At 42.5% G+C, this 22,930-nt stretch overlaps 2 protein-coding genes across 6 annotated transcripts in view; one reads left to right on the top strand and one right to left on the bottom strand.

The window, feature by feature from the left end:
• Positions 1-21,147, top strand: part of MATN2 (matrilin 2) — a 154,349-nt gene extending 133,202 nt beyond the window's left edge. For 4 of the 5 annotated variants that reach the window (XM_033126158.1, XM_033126157.1, XM_033126162.1 and 1 more), the window contains 9 exons: positions 5,788-5,910; positions 8,118-8,240; positions 10,173-10,295; positions 13,594-14,007; positions 16,328-16,480; positions 17,523-17,594; positions 17,918-18,052; positions 18,413-18,511; positions 19,949-21,147. In XM_033126158.1, coding sequence (XP_032982049.1) covers positions 5,788-5,910; positions 8,118-8,240; positions 10,173-10,295; positions 13,594-14,007; positions 16,328-16,480; positions 17,523-17,594; positions 17,918-18,052; positions 18,413-18,511; positions 19,949-20,004 — 1,298 coding nt within the window. In that variant the 3' untranslated portion in view covers positions 20,005-21,147. The remainder of the gene's footprint in view (positions 1-5,787; positions 5,911-8,117; positions 8,241-10,172; positions 10,296-13,593; positions 14,008-16,327; positions 16,481-17,522; positions 17,595-17,917; positions 18,053-18,412; positions 18,512-19,948) is intronic. The other variant, XM_033126160.1, reaches the window with a different exon arrangement.
• Positions 21,148-21,470: 323 nt separating this feature from the next.
• Positions 21,471-22,801, bottom strand: LOC117033819 (POU domain, class 5, transcription factor 1-like). Its single transcript, XM_033126163.1, has one exon. The coding sequence runs from the start codon at positions 22,787-22,789 to the stop codon at positions 21,701-21,703; it is 1,089 nt and encodes a 362-aa protein (XP_032982054.1). The 5' UTR covers positions 22,790-22,801; the 3' UTR covers positions 21,471-21,700.
• Between the last annotated feature and the right edge of the window lie 129 nt (positions 22,802-22,930).

Genomic DNA, 22,930 nt, shown 5'->3' on the forward strand with positions numbered 1-22,930 from the left:
CTCGGAGGTGACAGATTTGTGATCTAATCACACCTCTGCCCTAGCAGAGCTGACACAGTTCATCTCGGCAGATTAAGGAACCTTGGGAAAGTCACTTCCCCTCTCCGGCCATCAATTTCCTCAAATCTAAAATGGAAATGTTGGACCAGTTCATTTCCAAGGTTAAGGATGGTGCCTGGCACAGTGTAAGTGCTCCATAAACACAGGCTGACTGAATGAACTCCTGCTGGGATGCCCACCATTCTCTTCAGGCTAAGGCTCCCTGATAGTGAGTCAGGGATGGTGGCCTTCTTAGCCTATTAGGGATCCACTGGAGTACTTTCCTAGAGGGGAGTACCTTTGGCTCTGGGGAAAAGCTGACTCCAAGTTGATTTCCAGACTTGGTGAGTATAAAGCAGCTAGAGCCTGTGGTCAGGAAGTTAACTACAGTACGACTTTGGCATTCTCCAATTTACCACATGCGGTTCATTAATTTATGAGTGACCCAGAACGTCTCTGACATGCAGAAACTGGACATTTTTGCTGAACAGATGTGAACTGTGCACTCTGCAAGGCAGGTGTGTAGGAGTGAGAAACCCCTCTCACCGCCAGATCCACACCCCACTGGTTCTCATTTAAAACATCTGAACAAAAACCCCAGGAAGTGTGTCTAGTTACTCTTGATTTTCTGAGAGGAAATGTTTTCTTTTACTGAATGGGTATTTACCGGGGCCTATTGTGTGCCAGGCATTAAGTCAGGTGCTGGGAGGCACAGGACAGAAGGGCAGATCGAGTCCATGGTCTCTTGGAGATCAGAGCCCGTGTGAGCACACTCCACTGAGTAGGTGAGCACAGACCCAGACCAACCACATACTAAATATTCAGTGACACCTGTGATACTACCAAAGAGGCAGGTGCCTGATTCTTTGAGGCCCTGTGCCAGGTGGTGAGGGAAGACATCTGGAAGTGGCAAAGGAGGGAGTCTTCCAGGCAGAGGAATGACTGTGCAGAGCCCTGTGATGGGAGGCTCCTGGCTCGGTACTCAAGTACTGAGGTACTGAAAGAAAGTACTCAGAGCTGGAGGAGAGCGGGCCAGATGAGGCCTCAGGGCAGGTCCTGAAAACCTTGCCAAGGATACTGTGTCTCATCCCAAGTCTCTCAGGAAGCATTAAAGGATCTCAGGCAGAGGGAAGGAGTGATGTGAGCATATTCAGGTTTTGGGAAAAGGACTCAGGTTGAGGCAGGGGATGGACTGAAGGGGGTGAAAGTGAGTATGTGGAAACCAGTAGTAGATGATGCAACAGCCGTAGAGAAAGATGATGGCATTTGGTTCATGATGGTGGAGGACACTTGGGAAGGCCCCTGAATATAAGGCTGGAACCACCACCAGGATCTCACCCTGGTGGTTTTTCGGAATCATCTGTGGGGCTTTTAAAACATCCAAAAGGACTAGATCCCCTGAAACAGAGACTATCTTACATTAATTAATGTAATGTTTTTGGAGGACAATTTGGATATATTAACCAGCTTTAAATGTTCATACCCTTTAGCGAGGCATTTCCACTTTAGGATGTTTGTTTCAGATAAGCCCTCACATTCTATGCCCAACTATGTGCACAAGAATATCTATTGCAATAATGCTTGTAATAGCAAAAGACTAGGAACCACCTAAATGCCCATCCAGTAAGAGACTGGTTAAATGACTAATGGTGCAGCCTTTCGAAATAATTATGTAGGATGTCAAAGGTGACAGAGAGGTATACTTTTAACTATGAATTCTTTGTTTTGCAATAAGGATTTTTGTTTAAATTTTATTTTCAGAATATGTAAGAGGTTCACGTAGTTCAAAAATCAAAACAATACAAAAAAAATATGTTAAGTTTTGCTCCCACTCTTGCCGTGCCATCCCATTCCCTACCTCCACCTCCTATCAATAACTGGTGGCAGCCACCCTCCAAGATGGCCCCTGGTGATCCCCATCTCCTGATACTCACACACCTGTATAGTCATCTCCTTCACTGTTGGTCAGTGTGACCAATAGCATATGGAAGTATTGATGAATATTCTCAAATTAAGTTATAGAAGATACTGTGGCTGCTGTTCTTGGGTGCTTTCTCACTTCTTGGATCACTCGCTCTGGGGGAAGCGATGTGGGAAAGGCCCACATGATGAGGAACTGAGCCTCTGACCAATAGCTGTTGAGGAACTGAGAGGGCTGCCAGTAATTCCTAGTACATGAGTGAGCTTGGAAGCAGAGCCTTGAGATTGCTGTAGCCCCAGAAAACAGCTTGACTAGAGTAGCCTCATGAGGGACTGTGAACCACAACCACCCAGTTAAGCCACTCCTGGACTCCAGACCCTCAGAAATGGTGTGAGATAATATTTGTTGTTTTAAGCTGCTAAATTTGGGGTAACTTGTTACATAGCAACAGATAGCTAACATAACATTTTTATTAGTCTATTATTTGTCCTTCATGTTTATGTGAATAAGAGCAAATACAATATTTTTATTTCCTCCCTTTCCTTACACACACACAAAAATGGTGCACCATATACTCCATTCTATGCCTTTTTTATTTGATTCAATAATATTTACTGGACATTTCTTCCTATCATTACAGAGAGCACTTCCTCATTCTTTTTACAGCTGTCTAATGTCTCAGTGTGTGGAACATTTACATAGCTAGTCCCCTGTTGCTGGACATTTGGGTTGTTTCCCACTTTTCATTATTACAAATGATGCTGCAATGAATGAATAATTTGAAAGTATAGCTCTTCATATGGTGCAAGAGAATTCCAGAAGTGAAGTTGCTGGGTTAAAGGTACAGTTTGTAAGTTTGGTAGATCTTGCCAGATGCCCCTCTATAGGGGAAGTCTGCTCTTTAATATGTTTGAATTTTGAATCAGGTGCCTATTTTGACTTTTAAAAAAGTCTCTGCAGGTTATTCTGATGCTCCTCCAAGGTTGAGAACTCACCACTGCCCTACTCTTGATCAGATGCTCCAAGGGAGTAAGGAAGGGAAAGATAAAAAACCCAGACTCTCCACATGCTTTTAAAGCATGCACACAACAAAATTTCCAAACAGGTACTATATGAAAGCCCACGAGAACTCAGAAAGTGGGCTGGGAGCTCCAGGATAACCTGCAGCTAAGGGTGAAGACATGCCCCTGTGGACAGTGGCTTTGGGCTCAGCAGGCTCCTGATACAGGAAAGCAGTGTCCTTCAGCCAGGTCAGGCTCAGACCACTATGGCTCGGGAAAGCCTGGGTATCAGTGGCCCTTCAGGGTCTGTGCAGGAAGACTCACCCTCACTCTTCAAGATGAAAGCCTGAGCTGAAGCTGAGAGGACAGGATGGGACATGGGGGAAGCTCTAGAAAGAAAAAGCATGTTCAGGGAGTTCTGTCTGGATTATGGCTTGACAAGGCTGGCCTGAAAGAGTTATAGCTATTTTATTACCTTGGAAAATAGAATAGTCTTAGTATAAATTCATGGTGCGGGAAAAAGTGCTCACCTCCACAGCCAGCCAGCTGTCTGTACTGTGGATCACTCAATCGTATTTCCACTCAACACTACATGAGGAATTGTTCTGGGTCAATAAGGACTGCAGACTGTGCCCAGAGAAGTCAGTCCTATTCAGAGCATCAGGAGCGTCCGACTTTTGTTTGACTCTCTTTTGCAGTTATAATTTCAATTAACATAACACTTTTCCATTGTTCAAGAATTTTGGCAGTGCTTCTGCTCAAAGGAAGACAGGCAAAACTCGCTTCCTGTTTGGAAGCTTACCGTAGCGCAGAGCAGTGCAGCGCAGCTGAGGGAAACGTGGGACTGATTGTCCGAAGACTGCAGTGTTAGTCTGATGCTATCACTTCCTAGCAAGTGGTCTTGGCAAGCCGTCCCCCCCAAACCTTTGTTTCCCTTGCTGGTAAATGAGAATAACAACGGGTGCCCTAACCCACAGGGGGGTTCTCAGAGCTCCCCTCCAAAATACTGTAAAAATGCCTTAGAAAAAACTACATGGTCTCTGCCTGAGTATAAATGTGATTGTGCACTTCGAGAGCCTTCACTTAACGTCAGTGCATCCATTGTAGAACTTCTACTCCATGGAAATAATGGAGTTGACTCTCAGAAATGTGTCATAGCCATGTGAAGATGGATTTTTCACATCAACCCATCAACAAATCTTGTAGGCCTACCTTCAAAATGTGGCCACAATCTGACCACTTCTCCCAGCCTGGTCTGGGCCACCAGGATTACTGCAGTAGGTTTCTTCTAGCTCTCTGTGCTACATCCTTACCAGATCAGATCATGCCACTCCACTGCTCAAAACCCATCAGTGACCCTTTCTCACTCAGATTCAACCACTGCCTCTGAATCCCGTGTGGTCTGTCCCTGATCATTTCCTGCCAGGCTCCAGTTGCTTTATCAACTGGTCTCTCTGCCTTTCCTGAAAAATGCGAAGCATGCTCCTACTTCTGCAGTTTGCAAATTCTTTCTTAGGGGTGCTATTCTTTCCCAAATACCACACACTCACTCTTCTCTTTCTTCAGGGCTCTGTCCAGTGTTAACTTATCTGACTGCAGCATGAAAAATGACAAGCACTACCATGCCCCAACCCAGCAGGCACTCTCTATCCTCCTTAGCCTGCTTTTTCCCCATCTGACATACATATTTGTCTGTCTATTGATTGTCTTCCCCATCTCTTCCCTCCCACCCCTGCCACCAACTGTAAGCTTCACAAAGGCAGAAACTCTGTTTTATTCATTGTTGTATTCCCAGAGCCTAGACTGATGGAGTAGGGACCCATGAAATATTGTTGACTGAATGAACAGATGAATGAATGGATGACCTAAGTGTGACACACACATTCATACCTAAGTAGATATGTAGATATTATATTAACTAATAACCAATGAAGTTGAACTTATTTTCTAATGTTTATAGGCCATTTGTATCTCTCCTTTTGTAAATTGTCTTTTCATGCCTTTTGTTCATTTTTCCTGCGGAGATAATGATATCATTTTATTTATGTGCTTTTATATATTAAGAATTTTTTTTTTTTTTTTTTTTTTTAGATTTTATTGGGGAAGGGGAACAGGACTTTATTGGGGAACAGTATGTACTTTCAGGACTTTTTTCCAAGTCAAGTTGTTGTCCTTTCAACTTTAGTTGTGGAGGGCGCAGCTCAGCTCCAGGTCCAGTTGCCGTTACTAGTTGCAGGGGGCGCAGCCCACCATCCCTTGCGGGAGTCAAACCAGCAACCTTGTGGTTGAGAGGATGCGCTCCAACCAACTGAGCCTTTTGGGAGCTCAGCGGCAGCTCAGCTCAAGGAGCCGTGTTCAATCTTAGTTGGCAGGGGGCACTGCCCACCATCCCTTGCGGGACTCAAGGAATTGAACTGGCAACCTTGTGGTTAAGAGCCCGTGCTCCACCCAACTGAGCCATCTGGGAGGCAGCTCAGCTCAAGCTGCTGTGTTCAATCTTAGTTGCAGGGGCCACTGCCCACCATCCCTTGCAGGACTCAAGGAATTGAACTGACAACCTTGTGGTTGAGAGCCCACTGGCCCATGTGGGAATTGAACCGGCAGCCTTCGGAGTTAGGAGCATGGAGCTCTAACCGCCTGAGCCACCGGGCCGGCCCTATATTAAGAATTTTTGCTCATAGACATGCTTTCTATTTTGAAATGTGCACTATGGAATTAGATACTGTTTTAATTTAAGGTGTCTGAAGTGTCTTTTAAGATTGAATAAGTCACCAATGTCTGAATCATTTCCTTCATCTGTTTCTCTAATTCCACTTGGGTTCTCAGAATTGGACTCTTGTGCCTTGGGGGACCATGGCTGTGAACATTCATGTGTAAGCAGGGAAGACTCTTTTGTGTGCCAGTGCTTTGAAGGGTATATACTCCGAGAAGATGGGAAAACCTGCAGAAGTAAGTTTTTATTGGAGTTGGCTCACATTATTGTGTCTGGCCTCTGCATGAAATCTACCACCCTAATCTTTGTATAAGTCAGTTACTCTCAAAAGCAAATGCCACAAGATCACCAAATGTAATGTGGGATCCTGGATGGGATCTTGGATCAGAAAAATGGCATTAGGTGAAATGTATAGAAATATAAATAAAATATGGACTTTACTTGATATTAATTGATGTATCAGTATTGGTCCGTTAATAATATCATATATTACACTAATGGAAAAATGTTATAAGGGAAACTGGGTATGGGGGTTTATGGGAACACTCTGTACTATCTTATCAATTTTCTATAAATTTAAAATTGTCCTATACAATAAAGTCCATTAAAAAGAAAACAACAAATGCACAAATGAAAAAAGTCACTGCTAGAGCTACAACTCAAGTTATTCTTTTATGTCCTATGGCAAGAAGCAGCAGTTTAGCAGGGTGTTCTGGTGGAAGGATGTATTGTCTGTAATCCAATATTCTATCAACTTCTGTCTCTGCCATTTATTAGTCGGGCAACTTGCTTAAGTTCTCGGAGCCTCTGTTTCTTTATTTCTAATATTGTTGTTGTTTCTGGTAGCACAAATTCCTTACAGAGAGAACCTTGTGATGAGGCCATTCTTATGTCTCAGAAAACAAAACCTCTTAGATGGGGCCAAGACGCATCTCTGTACAGTGTGATCAAAAAATACGGTGAATGTTTATAAATTAAAAAATTTTTTATTACAGTAAAAGACACATTCCATTAATCTCCTTCAAAATGCTTCCCCTCCCCTCGCTTTGAACACACTTATCCCATCGTTCTTGCCACTCTCTGAAGCAGTTCTGGAAGTCCTCGTTCATGAGAGTCTTTAGTTGCGCTGCCATGGCTGCCTCAGTGTCCTGAATCGATTCAAAACGTTTACCTTTCATGGTTGACTTTGGGGAAGAGCCAGAAGTTGCACGGTGCCAGATCTGGTGAATAAAGTGGATGAAGACACACCGTAATTTTTTTATTTGACAGAAATTGCCGTATACCAGACAAAAGTGATGTGTGGCACGGAGCCTTTCCATTGTGATCAACAAATATGGTGAATGCTGCTGCCAAGTGCCATCCAGTGGAAAGGCAAAGATCTTCAATACCGGAAGTGGCACGTCAAACCGTAGACACAGTATGTGACAAGTTTCAACTTGTTTGGTGCAGTCAGTCAGGTGTGAACTACGGTTGAGAGAAGCTGTGTTTTAAAGTGTGGCATAAATCATCCTCCATCATGATAGCACTCCATGTCACACATCGCTTCTGGTATACAGCAGTTTCTGTCAAATAAAAACATTACAGTGTGTCCTCATCCACCTTCTTTACTGGATCTGGCACCATGTGACTGTGGCTCTTCCCCAAAGTCAAAATGATTCAGGACATCGAGGCAGCCACAACAGCGCAACTAAAGATACTCACAAAAGAGGACTTCTAGAACTGCTTTAGAAAGTGGCAAGAACAACAGGATAAGTGTGTTCGAAGTGAGGGGAGTACTTTGAATGGATTAATGGCAATATGTCTTTTACTGTAATAAATATTTTTATTTAAACATTCACCATATTGTTTGATCATACCTCATATAATCAAAGGGGAGTGTGTAACCCAGAGTAAATGATTTACATGCCAATCAGTCATCTTTTTCTCAAGCTTCTCAAAGTACTTTACAAAGGGCAACTCATGTTGACATATTTGAAGAAAACATGGCTAACTGGAATTATTACTCTCATTTTTCAGACAGGAAACTTAAGGCTCCATGGGGTTAAGTGATTCTCTGAAGTCACAAAATATGTCAGGAACAAAGCCAGAATTAGATTTCAGTGCTGCTAATTTAAATTGAAGTTTAATCTAAGTAATCATACCAAAAGTGTTTCCTTTCTGATAACAGAAACTACATCTGCAGAAAGCTGGTGATGGATTGCATTTATATGAGACACTGAAGTAGGTGCTGGTGAATGAGGATGGTGATGATAGTGAGGAAGTTTGAAGAGTTAGCCCGAATTAGGACCACTGAACTTCACCCTCAATTTCACCTTCTTTTCCATGGATCACTGACCTCAAGGGTCTCTGGAGTCTGGGGGCTGAGATGGATGGAAACTCTGAGGTGAAGCCTGGGGAAATTTTATGTAGGTGAAATTATTCTAACTTGTCCTGCTGTCCTCAGGGAAAGATGTCTGCCAAGCAGTAGACCATGGCTGTGAGCACACTTGTGTGAACAGTGGTGAGTCATACATCTGCAAGTGCTTGGAGGGGTTCCGGCTTGCCGAGGATGGAAAACACTGCAGAAGTAAGTGGCTTCTTAGGTAGAGATAAACTTGTCCATCTGTGGAACTTGGGCAGTTTTATAACTTCATTCAATCTTTAAAATCTTCCTTTACAATGAATGTTATAATTACAAGTTCCTTCCTTGGGTGCTTTGAAGTGTTTTGCTAGTGATCAATAGAGTAGACCCCTAGTTCTTAGGAATTTTTCAATCAAGGTCCTGAGTTGTCAGGCTCTTTGCTTCTTTTCATTTTTTCTCAGCTGTTGGCCCTCTCCACAAGATTTGTGTGGGTGCCCAGAGCCTAGCACAGTGCCTGGCTAGTCATGGGACTATATATGATAATGGGGGGCGGTTGTCAAGTCTATATATCTGCAGGGTAGGCAGGCAGGCTGGAGACCCAGGAAAGAGCTGATGTTGCAGCTCTAATCCAAAGGCAGATTGCTGGAAAAATTCGTCCTTGGGAGAATTCAGTCTTTTTTTTTCCTTAATGCCTTCTACTAATTGGATGAGGCCCACCCATTATGGAAGATAATCTGCTTTACTTAATGCCTACTCTCATCTTAAATGCCTACTTAAATGTTAATCTCATCTTAAAACACACCTTTGTTGCAACATCTAGACTGCAGTTTGACCTAACAACTAGGTACTTACCACATAAAATTAACTATCACAGCACCCAAAAGAAGAAAGACAGGGACACACTAATTCAGTGAGGAGGGCGTGGACGTTAGAAGAGCACAGGGCAGGATTTTTCTTCACTGTGAGATTCTGAGCTGTTAATCCCTACTTTTGGGTATTCAACACTGTGTACTTGTTTTTGTAACACTGTTCCAGTGGGCAAAATGGCCCTTTTTTGGCCAAGACAAAATAAATTCATTTGCTTTTGAGGTTGATTTTTAGGAATTTCCTCACAGACTCCTTTGAGATAACTGGGTTCACTTCACATGTCAACAAAGCTGGGTTGATGGAACTCACTGCTCTCATTTTTCCACCGGGGAGCAGGGGTCCTACTTTTAGCAAGAAGTTCTGTTGGAACAGCTGACTCTTAGGATGCCTGTGGGACCCTGGCCTAACTCTGCAGGACTTCCTGCATGATCCTATGTTTTGACTTCTCACTGTAGTGTCCCTTCTGTGGAGACCATGTCTACAGTTCTGCCCATTATGTCTACCTGAGCTGTTTGTTTATGCTTTTATTTCTATAAATGTAAGCATACACACACACACCATTTATTCACTCAACACATTTGTTGCTTAATAGGTACAACTTTTACCTCTGGAATTTGATTGCTAAATAAAATCCCTTCATTTTCCCACTTCCTAGAGAGATCTATAGTACATTGATTCCAATTATGTCATAAGCTATCCCTTTTAGGGAGCTAATGACAGAAAGGAACACCATGGAGGAGGAGTACTCGGGAGACGTCATGTCTCAGCTTTGTGATCAACTTACTGCACGACCTTTGGCAACTCTGAAACTTTTTGAGTTTTTTCATTTATAAATTGGGTATAATTAGTCCTGCCTTCCTCTCCTCACAGGATGTTGTGAAGATAAAAGGGCTGTAACTACTTTAAAGAATTTAAAGTACCTCACCCATGAGAAGTGTTCATTAGACTATTAAAACGAGTGTTTGGGAAATCTATGTGGTAAGAAATCACTAGCTTGGGAAAAATCAAAACCCAAAACACAATCAACAATTCTAAAAATTAGTAATAAATTCAGGACACCAATCCCCCACCTTACCATTCAGGTTTGTGGGAATAGAGCTTCCTGAGAGAAATGTTTCCCTCACCACGTCGTCCTCACTATTAGAGAGAAAAAGGAGATGTTTTAAAAGAGGTTTGAACAGAGGTAGATTTTTACAAAGTGGATTACTTCCTGATCGCTCCTGACATGACTATTGAATCGGGTTTATTTCTACACCGATGGGGTTGCTCAACTTTCTACGTTTTCCTCAGGAAAGGATGTCTGCAAATCGACCCGCCATGGCTGCGAACACATTTGTGTTAATAGTGGCAATTCCTATATCTGCAAATGCTCAGAGGGATTTGTTCTATCTGAGGATGGAAAACAGTGCAAGAGTAAGTGATCTGAACTCGCCTTTCTGCTTTAATTTGGTTTGGGAGTAACTACTTTTTGGAGTATTTTCAGGGAACAAATCCCTCACCTCTGCTTCTCCCATAAATATAAATATGCATGGAGAAATACAGTGTGGGGAAGAGAATTTACTGCAGCACTTGTGAAAAAGCTTTTGAGACTTGTGTTGTGCTCTGTGCTGGAGAATTACATTTAGTTCTGAACATTGCACTTTAGGAAGAGAGGGATGGATTAAAGGTTTAAACATAAAAAAAGAAAACCACTAAAGTTGCAGAAAAAAATCTTAACAGAATTATTTTATAATCTCAGAGAAGACCTTTCTAAAATGGCATGAAACATAAAAGCCATAAAAGAAAAAGGTGAAATGTATAGTAAGAGACTGAAGTTATGATACTTTTTTTTTTTACCTATTAGTTATCAGAAATCAAAAAGTTTGATGATTCCTTATGTTGGAAAAGGTATATTGTAATAGGTAATTTTAAATTTACCACTAAGTGTCTGAATTGGTACAACCTCTAAGAGGGCAATTTGGCAATATTTTAAAGGCAATTCCACTTGTAGGAGTTTATCCTACCAATATGTGCAAAGCCATATACACAAGGGTATTTTGTGCAGCATTATTTGTACTAGCAAAAAATTGGGAACAAGATAAATGTCCATCCATAAGAGACTGATTAGATAAATTATGGTGTAGCTACCGTTCAATACTATACAGCTGTTAAAAAGAATGAAGCAATTGGCTGTAATCCCAAGATATTTTAAGTGAAATAAGCATGGTGCTGACTGGTTTTTATAGTATATTACCCTTGATGTATTTTGTAAGAGGCTCCCTCTAAGATCCATTCTCTCCAGATAGATAGAAAAGATGGTAGATAGATAGATGATAGAGATACACACACACATATATACTCTTTTGTAATGTTTGAATTTTATTCCATGTGCATGTATTTTATAGAAAAAATTTTTTAAAAAGGATAGAGATAAATATGATTCAGAAAGCATCATGGTAAAGTTCAGTACAATGTCAAGTGAAAAATAAAGGAAGAAACTGGGGGGGGGTCTTTTTATTAGGTTGATGCAAAAGTAATTGCGGTTTTTCCAATTATTTTTAACCTTTTAAACCGCAGTTACTTTTGCACCAACCTAATAGGAAAAAAAGGCTTGAGGTGCCATTCAAAAATCAAAGTGACTGTCACCTCATTCACCTGGGAAAGAACGGACACTAGGTAGAGGCTACAGCTCCACACGAGGACAAAGAAACTTCCTCTCAGGGAATGTGTGTCATTAATTAGTCGAGATCATGAGCTTTGGGTCAGACAGATCTGGATGTGAACCTCCATTCATACACTTGTGTGACCTTGGAAAAATTAACTTCTCTGAGTCTGTTTCTTCATCTATGATAGTACCTCACAGAATCGTCATGAGGAATAAATAATGTATTTAAAGGAACTTAGCCCAGTGCTGACAAATTGTAAGTGCTTGAAAAATGGTAACGATTGTTGTCATCAACAGTAGAGCTGTCCAAAGATGGGGCTTCAGTGGTGAGGGGATGAGTTCCTCATCAGGAGTCATGTTCAAGCACAGGCTGAATGGCTAGTGGACGGGATGTGGTCAAGATGTGAGCAACAGGAGGGCTGCACTTGATGACCTTTAAAGGTCTTATTCAACCTGGTAATTCTGGAACTCTGTGAAAATTAAGTTCTAAAAGCAAATCAATTGACTTAACTACCAAAAAGAAAATGCTTAAGGAAAGTTGGAGTGACCCTCTGGCAAAGAAGTAGCCGGCAAGTGGGGCTGTCATTCTCCCTGGGTCTGAAAGCAAAAGTCTGGCATGTCTCATCCTGATGCCCTTCCACTCCATCTAGCACTCTCATTTCCTGGAGAAGCCTTCTGTGCCCCTCCGTACATGGAGCCTGCAAGTGCTGGTTTTGTTCTATAAGATAAAAGTGTATGGGGAAGAGGAGAAAATAGACTTGCTGCCAGAAAATTATTCCAGTATTTCTGAAATCCACATGCATTCCATCTGACAGTCTTTTTTCGGTTGATTCAGGAACAGGCTATGAATGTAAATGAAGCTCTGAAATGGTCTTTTCCTCTTTTACTAATAAGGAATCAATAGGTTGAGTAATGAAGATAAGCACTTAATGGAGAGAGGAACCCATGCCACACACACACACATACACACACACACGTATGTCAGTATGTCAGCTTGTTATATAGGCCAGGCATAGAAGTATTTTTGCATGTGTGTGTCTTTACTTGCTTATATTGTTGTCTTCACATTACAAAATTGGCCAGCTGCTTGGTACATAAGAGAAGGTTGTATCACATTACTGTAGACTGTCGGAAATGAGATCATCCACTTGGGATCTATAAATTTTTCTTATGTCCCCTCCCCCCTCAAGTAACAAAAAAAACCTCTCCACACCCAGATTGCTTAAGTATTTGCATAAAGCTTTTACTGTCAATCATCTGAGTTGCCTGGAAAGCGTCCGTGTAGATAAAGAATTCACAGTGATAATTTATTTTTAAGTTTTAATAGGTTAATGTGGTACTGGACACACCTCCTTTACTTAACCTGTCAACAAATATTTATTGCATACTTGTTACATGCCAAGCATTGGGGGTACAGACATGAATGAGCATGGCCCCTGATGAGGAAGAACTGGCAGACGAGAGGACTAGGCCTATACATAACCAGCGCCTGCACAGTGCATAGGGTACAGACTAGAAGCAACTTAGTGCCAGAGATTTTGTCTTGGTCACTACTGCAATCCTGCTGTTCCTATTGCCTTACATGAAGCACATGATCAATGAGCAAATTTTTGTTGAATAAATTAATAGCGTTAAGGGTATACAAAGTGTAACTAATACATGCTGGGTTACTAGAAAAGCTCCCTAGAAGAGATGATGGCTGAGCTGAATTTTAAGAATTTCATTCTCCGTTGTCTGTCAGAATGCCAGTACTGGGGTGACATCACCCCCCTGGAGTAAAGTTATAGGAATCTTTTGAGTGCTGTCAGACCCTTCAGTGTACTTTGCATGCAGTCCCTCCCAGACCTGGCTGTCGGTGACCTGACAATGTGGACCTGGTTTCCTAGACAGTTTGTATCTCTACTGTGTGTCTCTCCCAACACCTGTCTGTCCTGTGTATTATCTAAGAACAAGTGGTTCTCCAAAGTGGTTATGCCTCCAATTGAAGCATAATTTTCTTCTACTCTTGTGCATAAATGATTTTTTTTTAATCATTTACCTATCTCAACTTTCCTTTCATTCTTGTAGGATGCTCTGAAGGCCCAATTGACCTGATCTTTGTGATCGATGGATCCAAGAGCCTCGGAGAGGAAAATTTTGAGATTGTGAAGCAGTTTGTCACTGGAATTATAGATTCCTTGGCGATTTCCCCCAAAGCTGCTCGAGTAGGGCTGCTCCAATATTCCACACAGGTCCGCACAGAGTTTACCCTGAGAAACTTCAGCTCAGCCAAGGAAATGAAAAAAGCCGTGGTCCACATGAAATACATGGGCAAGGGCTCTATGACAGGGCTGGCCCTGAAACACATGTTTGAGAGAAGTTTTACACAAGTAGAAGGGGCCAGACCTCTCTCCGCGCGGGTGCCCCGAGTGGCCATCGTGTTCACAGATGGACGGGCGCAGGATGACGTCTCCGAGTGGGCCAGTAAAGCCAAGGCCAATGGTAATATGGGATGGAAGTGTGGTTTACATCACTCAGGCTTCAGGTTTCTTAAACTCACTCAGTGGTCACAGCTGGTCATAGGATGAGAGTCTCTGAGTATACAGAAAGGTTGTCAATCGCTGTTATACCCTTTTACTAAACTGCCACCTAGAGGCCTTAAAGGGACCCCGTGAGTTAAAGGACTCGGAAGGATGCGAAGGTCTTGCACACGGTGCGATCAGTCTAGACACAGACCACACCTAAGTAATCATCTATTGTGCTTCACTAGCCAGTGTGACCTCCAGTGGAGAGAATCAATCCTGCAAGTGCCGTCTCTGGTTAAACCACAAATACACAACAGTCCCCAAACATCTAACAACAGATTCCCGGTGGGAGGACTCTTACTGATACTTTTTTTTAAAAACCAATACTGCAAGTGAACACTGAAAGCACAGTAGCCTTAGGATAGCAAACACTCTTGTGTTCGCAGGAGGCAAAAGTTAGCTTTTGAGAAAATTTAAATGCTGGAAGAGATTGTGACTGGAAGCTCTCATTGCTCAGCAGAGCTCAGCCTATTCTCTGTGGTGTTTCTGACCCCAAGTATAACGCAGGAGGTACTGGAGGTTACTTTAGTTGTGGATAGATGTGAAGTGGCAGAGGAGTATGGCCCTTGGGAAAGGAAACCCAAAAGCTAGGATGGTTGGTAGAGACAGCTTAAGGTAGCGTCTGGATTCCTTGGGAAGATGAGAAAACTTGAGGTTGTGAAGAAGTTTGCTTAAAAGTCACTTTAAGAACTTCTTGAGGGCATATTGCTTTAGCAGGTCCTGTAAGGGATGAAGGGTATCCACAGACCATGGCTTCATCCAAGACTTTATGGACCCAGTGCCTAGGCCTGGCACATAGTATGCGTGTGACTTATACTTGCTGAGTGAACAAACAAAAGTCAAAGTGCTAGCAATCCCATTCGTGAATTCCATTGCCTCTCACAGAAAGGCTGTTTCATATCAGCATTCAATCTCTTTGTGAAGGAGGCTGTTTTGTTGATATTGCTTATCTCATTATTCACAACTTTTTCCCAAGCCCAACAGAGTAATAACCACAAAGTGTCCTGCCTGAATAATCTGGGTGAATTGTAAAACTGCCTGCTCACACCATTCCTCTGCTTCTAGACAGCTTGCAAAAGCTCATGTCAAACCCATGGGCTGCCAGAGCCTGCATTCTTAGAATACTGGGGAAAGCATCTTGTCTCCAAAGACAGTGGTTAGCCCTTTTATTTGTCACATTGAGACCATCCTACCTTACCCTTTCCCCCACTTGCATTTCCGTGAATCACCCAAAGACAGGTGGTAGGAGAAACAGATGTTTATTTGGTTCTTGAATCAACAAATTTATCTGAAGTGACATCCTCCAATGAATTTAATTACTCCTATGCATAGCTAACACAAATCTTAAAATAATAGTTCTCCTTTTTAGGAAGTTGTGCAGTCACTGGGCTCCCAAATATGCTGAACTTGGCTGTTGACCTTACACCGAGTTGGAACAAGGCATAACTCTTGCCCGTTGGCTTAAAGAGCCATTTTTATGTGTATTAAAAAAAAAAAAAAAAAAAACCCTAGTCAATGAGATAGTCAGAATAAGATATCAGTGGTGAAAAATGTTGAAAACCAAGTAGAACTTAAGTTCTTACTGTTTTATTTTCAAATGAAGAGTATATGGGGAAGGGAGTCTAATGATGAATTTTGTTGAGAAAAGTATTTGGAGCAATCTCATATCCTTTTGCTATCTAAGGTTGATTCTTGGGTTGGTTTTTTCCTGACTTCAGGGGTTTCCAGTGGTCGGCAGGTTCTCCTTTTCAGCCTAGCACCTCCTCTCAAGGCTCTGTCCTCCTGAGAGGTGGGCAGAATGCATCTTCACCTCCCCCCAGGCCACTTAAGGTTCCCATCCTGTACCTTTGAGAAGTAGAAACTAGGTTATAAGGTCATAAATTGACCTGTTTCTTAGACTTCTCTCAGGAGATTCCCATTTAGTAAGCCATAGATTGTGCTCTTTCCTACTTTATCCACAAGGCTCTTTTAGAGAAAAGTTAACATTTGTTAAATGACCTTGCTTAGAACTAAGCAACAGGTTGGTGGTCTAGCTCCCCAACCTCTCCTAGATGCCTCACCTTCCTCTCTTGGGGCCTTTTTTGTTCATAGGGCCAAAATAAAAATGGTGAAAAAATAGAGGTTGACATGGACCCGTCAAACCACACCACTTAACATCTAGCTGGCTGTGGGTGCAGTTCCCAGACCATGGGAACACAACTCTAATTACCTTGTTCTTCATTTGTTCTTTCCCTTAGGTATAACTATGTATGCTGTTGGGGTAGGAAAAGCCATTGAGGAAGAACTGCAAGAGATTGCCTCTGAACCCACAAACAAGCATCTCTTCTATGCTGAAGACTTCAGCACAATGGGCGAGATAAGTGAAAAACTAAAGAAAGGCATATGTGAAGGTACTACAGCTTATGTCTAGGACAGATCTTAGCACAAACAGGGCAGCATGAACTTTTGAATGAGAAACTCTCAACCCATTCTTTCAAGTGCTCAAAAAAGTACCTCCCTGCTGTGCAGGGCCAGTGACACCTGGAAGCTCTAAGTACAGAAGAGGGAAGAGATTAGACAGAAGTTAGCCAGCATTGCTCAAGAGCTTGCTCTGTGCTGAGCAGTGTGATTAGTGTTTTGACAGACCAGCAGACTTAATCTTCACAGAAACCCTATAGAGATGATCATTTAACTAAGAAACAGCCATTATATAAATCAGGAGAGTTGACATGTAATTTCCGGATATGCCTGTAATTAGAGTGGAAAGGGATGGTAATCCTTTCAAGCCCACTGCTTAAAATTTAAAGACTGCCTCCCTGCATGGACTACGTCAGCTTACAGAACATTAGACTGCCCTTTAGAATTTAGATTTTGCTGTGGACAAGAGGTCTCTATGCTTTTCTCCAATTCACTAATTGTGCTCTATGTAAGGCATGCTGACATATAGCAATTCTGCCCCTTGTCCCTCTTACTCATATCCCAGGTTCAGTCACCAATAAAATCAGTCTAAGTGATGTGTCTTACTCCTATGAAGGAAAAAAACAATGAGATGAAGGGAGATGGGGAGGGAAGGCCTGTCAGATTTCTAATGCGAGTAAGTAATGTTTTACCTCTAGGCTGTTTCATTCAAGTTGAAATGCCTCAAATGGAGTTGCTGCCACTGCAACTTAATCCTTCGACAACTTTTTTCTCCCCTCTACCTTCTAGACATATTTTAGGAGCATTCTTAAGATGCACTTGAGGGGTCCAGGGTTCCCTTACTACAGAGAACTGCCCTAGAGTGGTCTTGGATTATGTAGTAACCAATCGGTTTTTGAATCTGTGGTGTTACCAAACAAAACTAAAATACCCTGGGTTATGGCAGGTAGGTAAAGGTTGATCTGGGTCCAGTTTCCTCAAGAACACGTGTGCATGCAGACAACTATCACCTTTTGGTCACCTTTTTCCTCTCAGCTCTGGAAGACTCTGATGGAAGTCAGGACTCCCCAGCAGGGGAATTGCCAAAGAGGGTCCACCAGCCAACAGGTAAATTTTAAAAAGCAATGTTTTTATAGAACCTGTGGTGGATGTTTCCACCATGGTTTCCCTCCAGACAAAAGTTGTAAAGTGAAAGATTTGAATTATGTTAACTATGGCTTTTTTCCTCAATCAGATAGGAAACATTCACTCCACACCTTAAGCCATATTTGGTAATAGCCTCTCTGCTGACAGTCTTATTGCCACAGTGTGTCCCAAAGTAAAGTTGTGTACCACATACTAGGAATACCAGGTACTTTAGTCTGACAGCTGATGGTGTTTTATACAACTGTGTTAAGCAGGTTTGACTTCAGTATTCTTTCTCTTTACAGAGTCTGAGCCACTCACCATAAATATCCGAGACCTACTTTCCTGTTCTAATTTTGCAGTGCAAAACAGGTATCTGTTTGAAGAAGACAGTCTTTCACGATCTACACAAAAACTTTCCCATTCGACAAAATCTTCAGGTAATTCCCAGTAAAATATTACTGTAAGTTAACCCGATATCACCCTCAGCTTGCCAACAAACTCCATTTAAAGGAGGAAAGGGAAAGAGGAAGTAGGAAATAGGATGGGGAAAAGAGCAGAACTTAAGTAAAATGAGAACTAAAAATCTAAGAGAAACTGGAGTGGTCTTCCCCAAATCCACAGTAAAGGCCACATCCAGTGTTGGAAGCCCTTTCCTAGGATTTACTGGATCTGGCTGCACGGAAAACGTTGAACATTTCTTTCATTATGGTTTCCTCCATCTGCTGATTCAGTCCTATTATTATGCATCTGGGAAGTCTTGTGAGTAAGAGGTGAACATTTTCCATCTGCTTTCTCAGGAAGTCCTTTGGAAGAAAAACCTGATCAATGCAAATGTGAAAACCTTATAACATTCCAGAACCTTGCAAATGAAGAAGTAAGAAAATTAACACAACGCTATATCCTTTTCTAGTATTATACTTCTGTATGGAATGCAAAGAGAATTATCAAAACATCACAAATACTGTATGTGGGTGTATGTCAAATGAAGTCACTTTCATAGTCAGAATAGTGAACTCCAGGAAAAACTTTTTTCTTAAGCAGCCTGGTAGGTGTTTGAGAGCCAAGGCAAGCGAAGCTTAATGGCAAGGGTCAAAGCACTTACTTGCTATCTTCTGTTCTAGAGGGTTTAGCAATTAAGGCCACTCAGCCAGTCAGGACGCAAAGTAAAGAATCAGACATATTTAATTGACTCCCTCTTTGCTGGGAGGAAATGGAGGTACTGGTCTGAGGTACAGTATGTATGGGCAAAGAATGATGTAGAATGAAGAGGTTTCAAACTCTAAACTCCAAACTTTTCCTTTGGCCCCAAGCCACACTGTAGCCACCTTTGGTCCATAGTTTTTAGGAGTGTGGTTGGGTTTTTTTATTTTTTGTTTTGCTTTTGATTTGGCAGCGAAGATCTTTTGTATCAGCACTCTAAGATTAAACATTCCACCAAGGCAACAGCAGGATCCAATGATTCATTAAAAACAATATTACAAATAAAAGGAATGCTTTGGGATAATGCGGAAATGAGGATTTAGTTTTTTTACACACCGGAAATCCTGCCAACTGCTCTGAACTTAAAATTAGCTTACTAAAGCTGGCTGATATCTATCTCAACATGCATCAACTAGTCGATAGGGAAACGGTTTAATCCTCAACTATCTCTGTGCCAGTGGATTTATATAATAAGGAACAGCATATAGCAATTTCCTTTCTGAAAACTGGAAATATTGCTCCCCTAAGAAAATAACCTGACAGTGGTTAATGGTGAATCTGGACTGCTATTTTGCCAAGGGGGCGGGTGGGAACAAATGATTATCCTAACGCTCCTCTCCTCTTCCCCCAACTCTGAGGGTCAACTTCACAAGAGATGAGGGAAGTTCTATATAAAAGAGCTTAGGGTGGAAGTGTTCAAGGTTGCTATGACATACTACATTTGGCCATATCTAGCATTATGAGTGAAAAGTGCATCTCTCTTCTGATGTAATAACTTACTTTGCAAGGCCTAATCCTTTTCTTCCCTTCACCACATTCCCAACATTATCAATGCTGGCTCGTGGAGGTGTGCTATGACAAAGTAATTTACAAGCAACAGAGGTGTGCTTAGAATTAAAAAGAATTTGAACTGAGCTATCCCGCTTTGATGTGAAAGTATTTAAGTCAAAAAAAGATTTATAATCTTAGTAGTATGTGTTAGTTACTATAAACATACAGGTCAGGGTTTTAAAATACCTAACAGGAATAGAAATAAACAGAGACTTATATTTTTAGGACAAATTTTTACGTAAATAATTTGTTGAACATAAAAATTGTGAATTCAGATTTCTCTTCCTTAATTTGAGTTTTACTAGAAGAAATGACACAGAGAATGGAAGCCCTGGAAAATCGCCTGAAATACAGATGAAGATTCGAATTACTGTTTGTACATCATTGTATCAAAGATTACAGTGAAAGCAGTTCAAAGCCCCAAAGCTCAGGCTATCATTAATTCTGTCAAGTTGTAAAATAAAACATAATTAGTACTGAGAAAGCTGGTTTGCTATAAGGCAAAAAGTAGACACTAACTTGTATAAATTCAAAGAGAAAAAGAATCCTTCAGAATCCGTAAATGAGTTTACCAAGTGAGAAGAAATAAGCTATGCAAGGTGCTCTGTAACACACTGTGGACGTGATTTGCTTTTGCCTGGTCCTGCCTTAAAGTGACAGCCTTCCCATGCATTTAGGAAGCCAAATGATGCCTTACAAAATACCTTGACTAAGCTTGTTTAACTACTTCAAGACAAGTATTTCTATCAGAACGTCCTCCCAAAGGGCATTGTGCTACAGTGGGAAGAACCTCTAGGCCTCAATCATATCGGATGATTCTTTCCAAGTGTAAAAGTTGTGATTCAAAGTATTAAACCTTTAGCTTAAATTTATATTAGAGTCATCCATTTGATTGTGAAAAGAGATTTTCATTAGGAAATAAAGTATTAATTTGGGTTGAGATGTAATCAGTTCAGGCATTGCTTCCAATTCAATTTTACTTTGCTTTTTAAGTCCTGGCTCCCTCTTGTGGCTCTAGACTGCCCCTGCTCCCATTTCCTTTTAAGCTGTTAAACACATTTCATTATAGAGTTTATAACTTTCTCCAACTCCGTGAGGAAAATGCCTTCAAGGGAAACAAAGGCCTCCAATCAATCCATCAAATTTACAGATTAATCCAAGATATTGAACTTTAAGATTATCTACAATTTGAAATATTTCTCTCTTTTCCTTGTTTTGCTGTATGTCTCAGGTGTAAAGGTTTTACATTCCAGTTTATTTGTGTGACCTTTTTAAGCCTTGATGGTGTCAAATGGGACTAATAGTACTATCTCATGGGATTGTCAAGAGGATTAAATGGGTTAACAAGTACATTACTTAGTAAAGTCTAACATATTTTAAATGCTCAAGATTACCTATTGTTTTTATTCAGCAGCCAACAGCACCTCACACAATCATGGTGCCACACAAAGCCACAAGCATATCAATGAGAGTTAAGTAAATGCTTAAGCCCTCAAAGTCATTATTCATTCTGGTTTTTGAATTATGTGCCAGTCACATAATAAGTGATAAAGTTGAAAATGTTGAGTTCCTGTCCTCTGGGATCTTAGTTTAATGAGATAGATGTGATTAATGCCATAAAAAAGGTTCTATGGTAACTGAGGCACCCAATCTAAACAGGAGGAGGATGTTGAGGTGACCTGAAAAAGGAGGGGAATGGGGACGGTAACCAGATGCCCCTGCAAGCAGAGGGAGCAGCAAGTCTAGTTTAAGGGGTAGCTGGAAATAAGAGTTGCTAGAAAGACCCAAGAGAACCATTTTCTTTTTTTCTTTTTTTTTTTTTTTCTGTGTCCCAGGCTTCTTTATTTAAGATCAAAGTGATGAGTGATGTGGGGATTAAAATCAAGAGCATCATTGAACTTCATCTTCCCTCCAACCAGTTGCTCCAAACTCCCTGCCCCCACACCCTCTGTGTTCCCAATTCCTTAGTGAACGAAGAACTTAACCCCAAAGCCCCAGCACAATCCTCAGGGTTCTCTCCCTGGCTCTCCCCTTTCTGGCAAAGGGCAGGCACCTCAGTTTGAATGCATGGGAGAGCCCAGAGTGGCCACAGACACAGAGGGAAAGGCTTCACCCTCAGGGAAAGGGACTGAGGAGTACAGCGTAGTGAAGTGAGGGCCCGCATAGCCTGGGGTACCAAAATGGGGCCCTGGTGCCAGAGGAAAGGATACTGGTCCCCCTGAGAAAGGAGGCCCAGAAGCCTCAAAATCCTCTCGTTGAGAATAGTCACTGCTTGATCGTTTGCCCTTCTGGCGACGGTTGCAGAACCACACTCGGACCACATCCTTCTCAAGCCCGAGCTGCTGGGCGATGTGGCTGATCTGCTGCAGGGTGGGCTTCGGGCACTGCAGGAACATGCTCTCCAGGTTGCCCCTCACTCGGTTCTCGATGCTTGTCCGCTTTCTCTTTCGGGCCTGCACCAGCGTCTCTGCTTTGCATATCTCCTGCAGATTCTCGTTGTTGTCAGCTTCCTCCACCCACTTCTGCAGCAGGGGCCGCAGCTTACACATGTTCTTCAAGCTGAGCTGCAGAGCCTCGAAGCGGCAGATGGTTGTCTGGCTGAACACCTTCCCAAAGAGAACCCCCAGGGTGAGCCCCACGTCGGCCTGGGTGTACCCCAGGGTGATCCTCTTCTGCTTCAGGAGCTTGGCAAACTGCTCGAGGTCTTTCTGCAGAGCTTTCATGTCCTCACTCGCCTCCTCCTCAGGGTTTTGCTTGAGTTTCTCCTTGTCCAGCTTCACCGCCCCAGGCGGAGCAGCGCAGGGTTCAGGGGAGGTCCCTTCGGAGCTGCTCTCCACTCCGGCTCCCGCCTCGCCCTCGGGCTGAGGGGTCTCCAGGCCGCCTTGGGGCACCAGCCCCACTCCAACCTGAGGTCCACAGTAGGCCATCCCCCCGCAGAACTCATACGGCGGAGGGCACGAGGGAATCCCCCACACCTCTGCGCCGGGGCCAAGGCCCGGCCCAATTCCTGAGCCGCTGGGAGGGCCCTGGAAGCTCAACCAGGTTCGAGGGTCAACCCAGCCGGGCTCCGGCCCTCCTGGCCCATCGCCTCCACCACCCGGTGGGGGCGAGAAGGCAAAGTCGGAAGCCAGGTGTCCCGCCATGGGGAAGGACGGCGCCCCCCCCAAGAGAACCATTTTCCATGAACCATCTTCCAGAAGGTCCAACTAATTGCATTCACAACCCACCTAAAGTTTGCTTTCTTCTCTATATACCTTTTGTTCCTGCCACACTATACAGATTGC

This window comes from Rhinolophus ferrumequinum, chromosome 14 (genome assembly GCF_004115265.2).
Source record: "Rhinolophus ferrumequinum isolate MPI-CBG mRhiFer1 chromosome 14, mRhiFer1_v1.p, whole genome shotgun sequence".
NCBI lineage: Eukaryota > Metazoa > Chordata > Mammalia > Chiroptera > Rhinolophidae > Rhinolophus > Rhinolophus ferrumequinum.

What these genes read in the sequence shown, in the direction of transcription:
- LOC117033819 (XM_033126163.1), bottom strand. Translation starts at nt 22,789, where the DNA reads ATGGCGGGACACCTGGCTTCCGACTTTGCCTTCTCGCCCCCACCGGGT.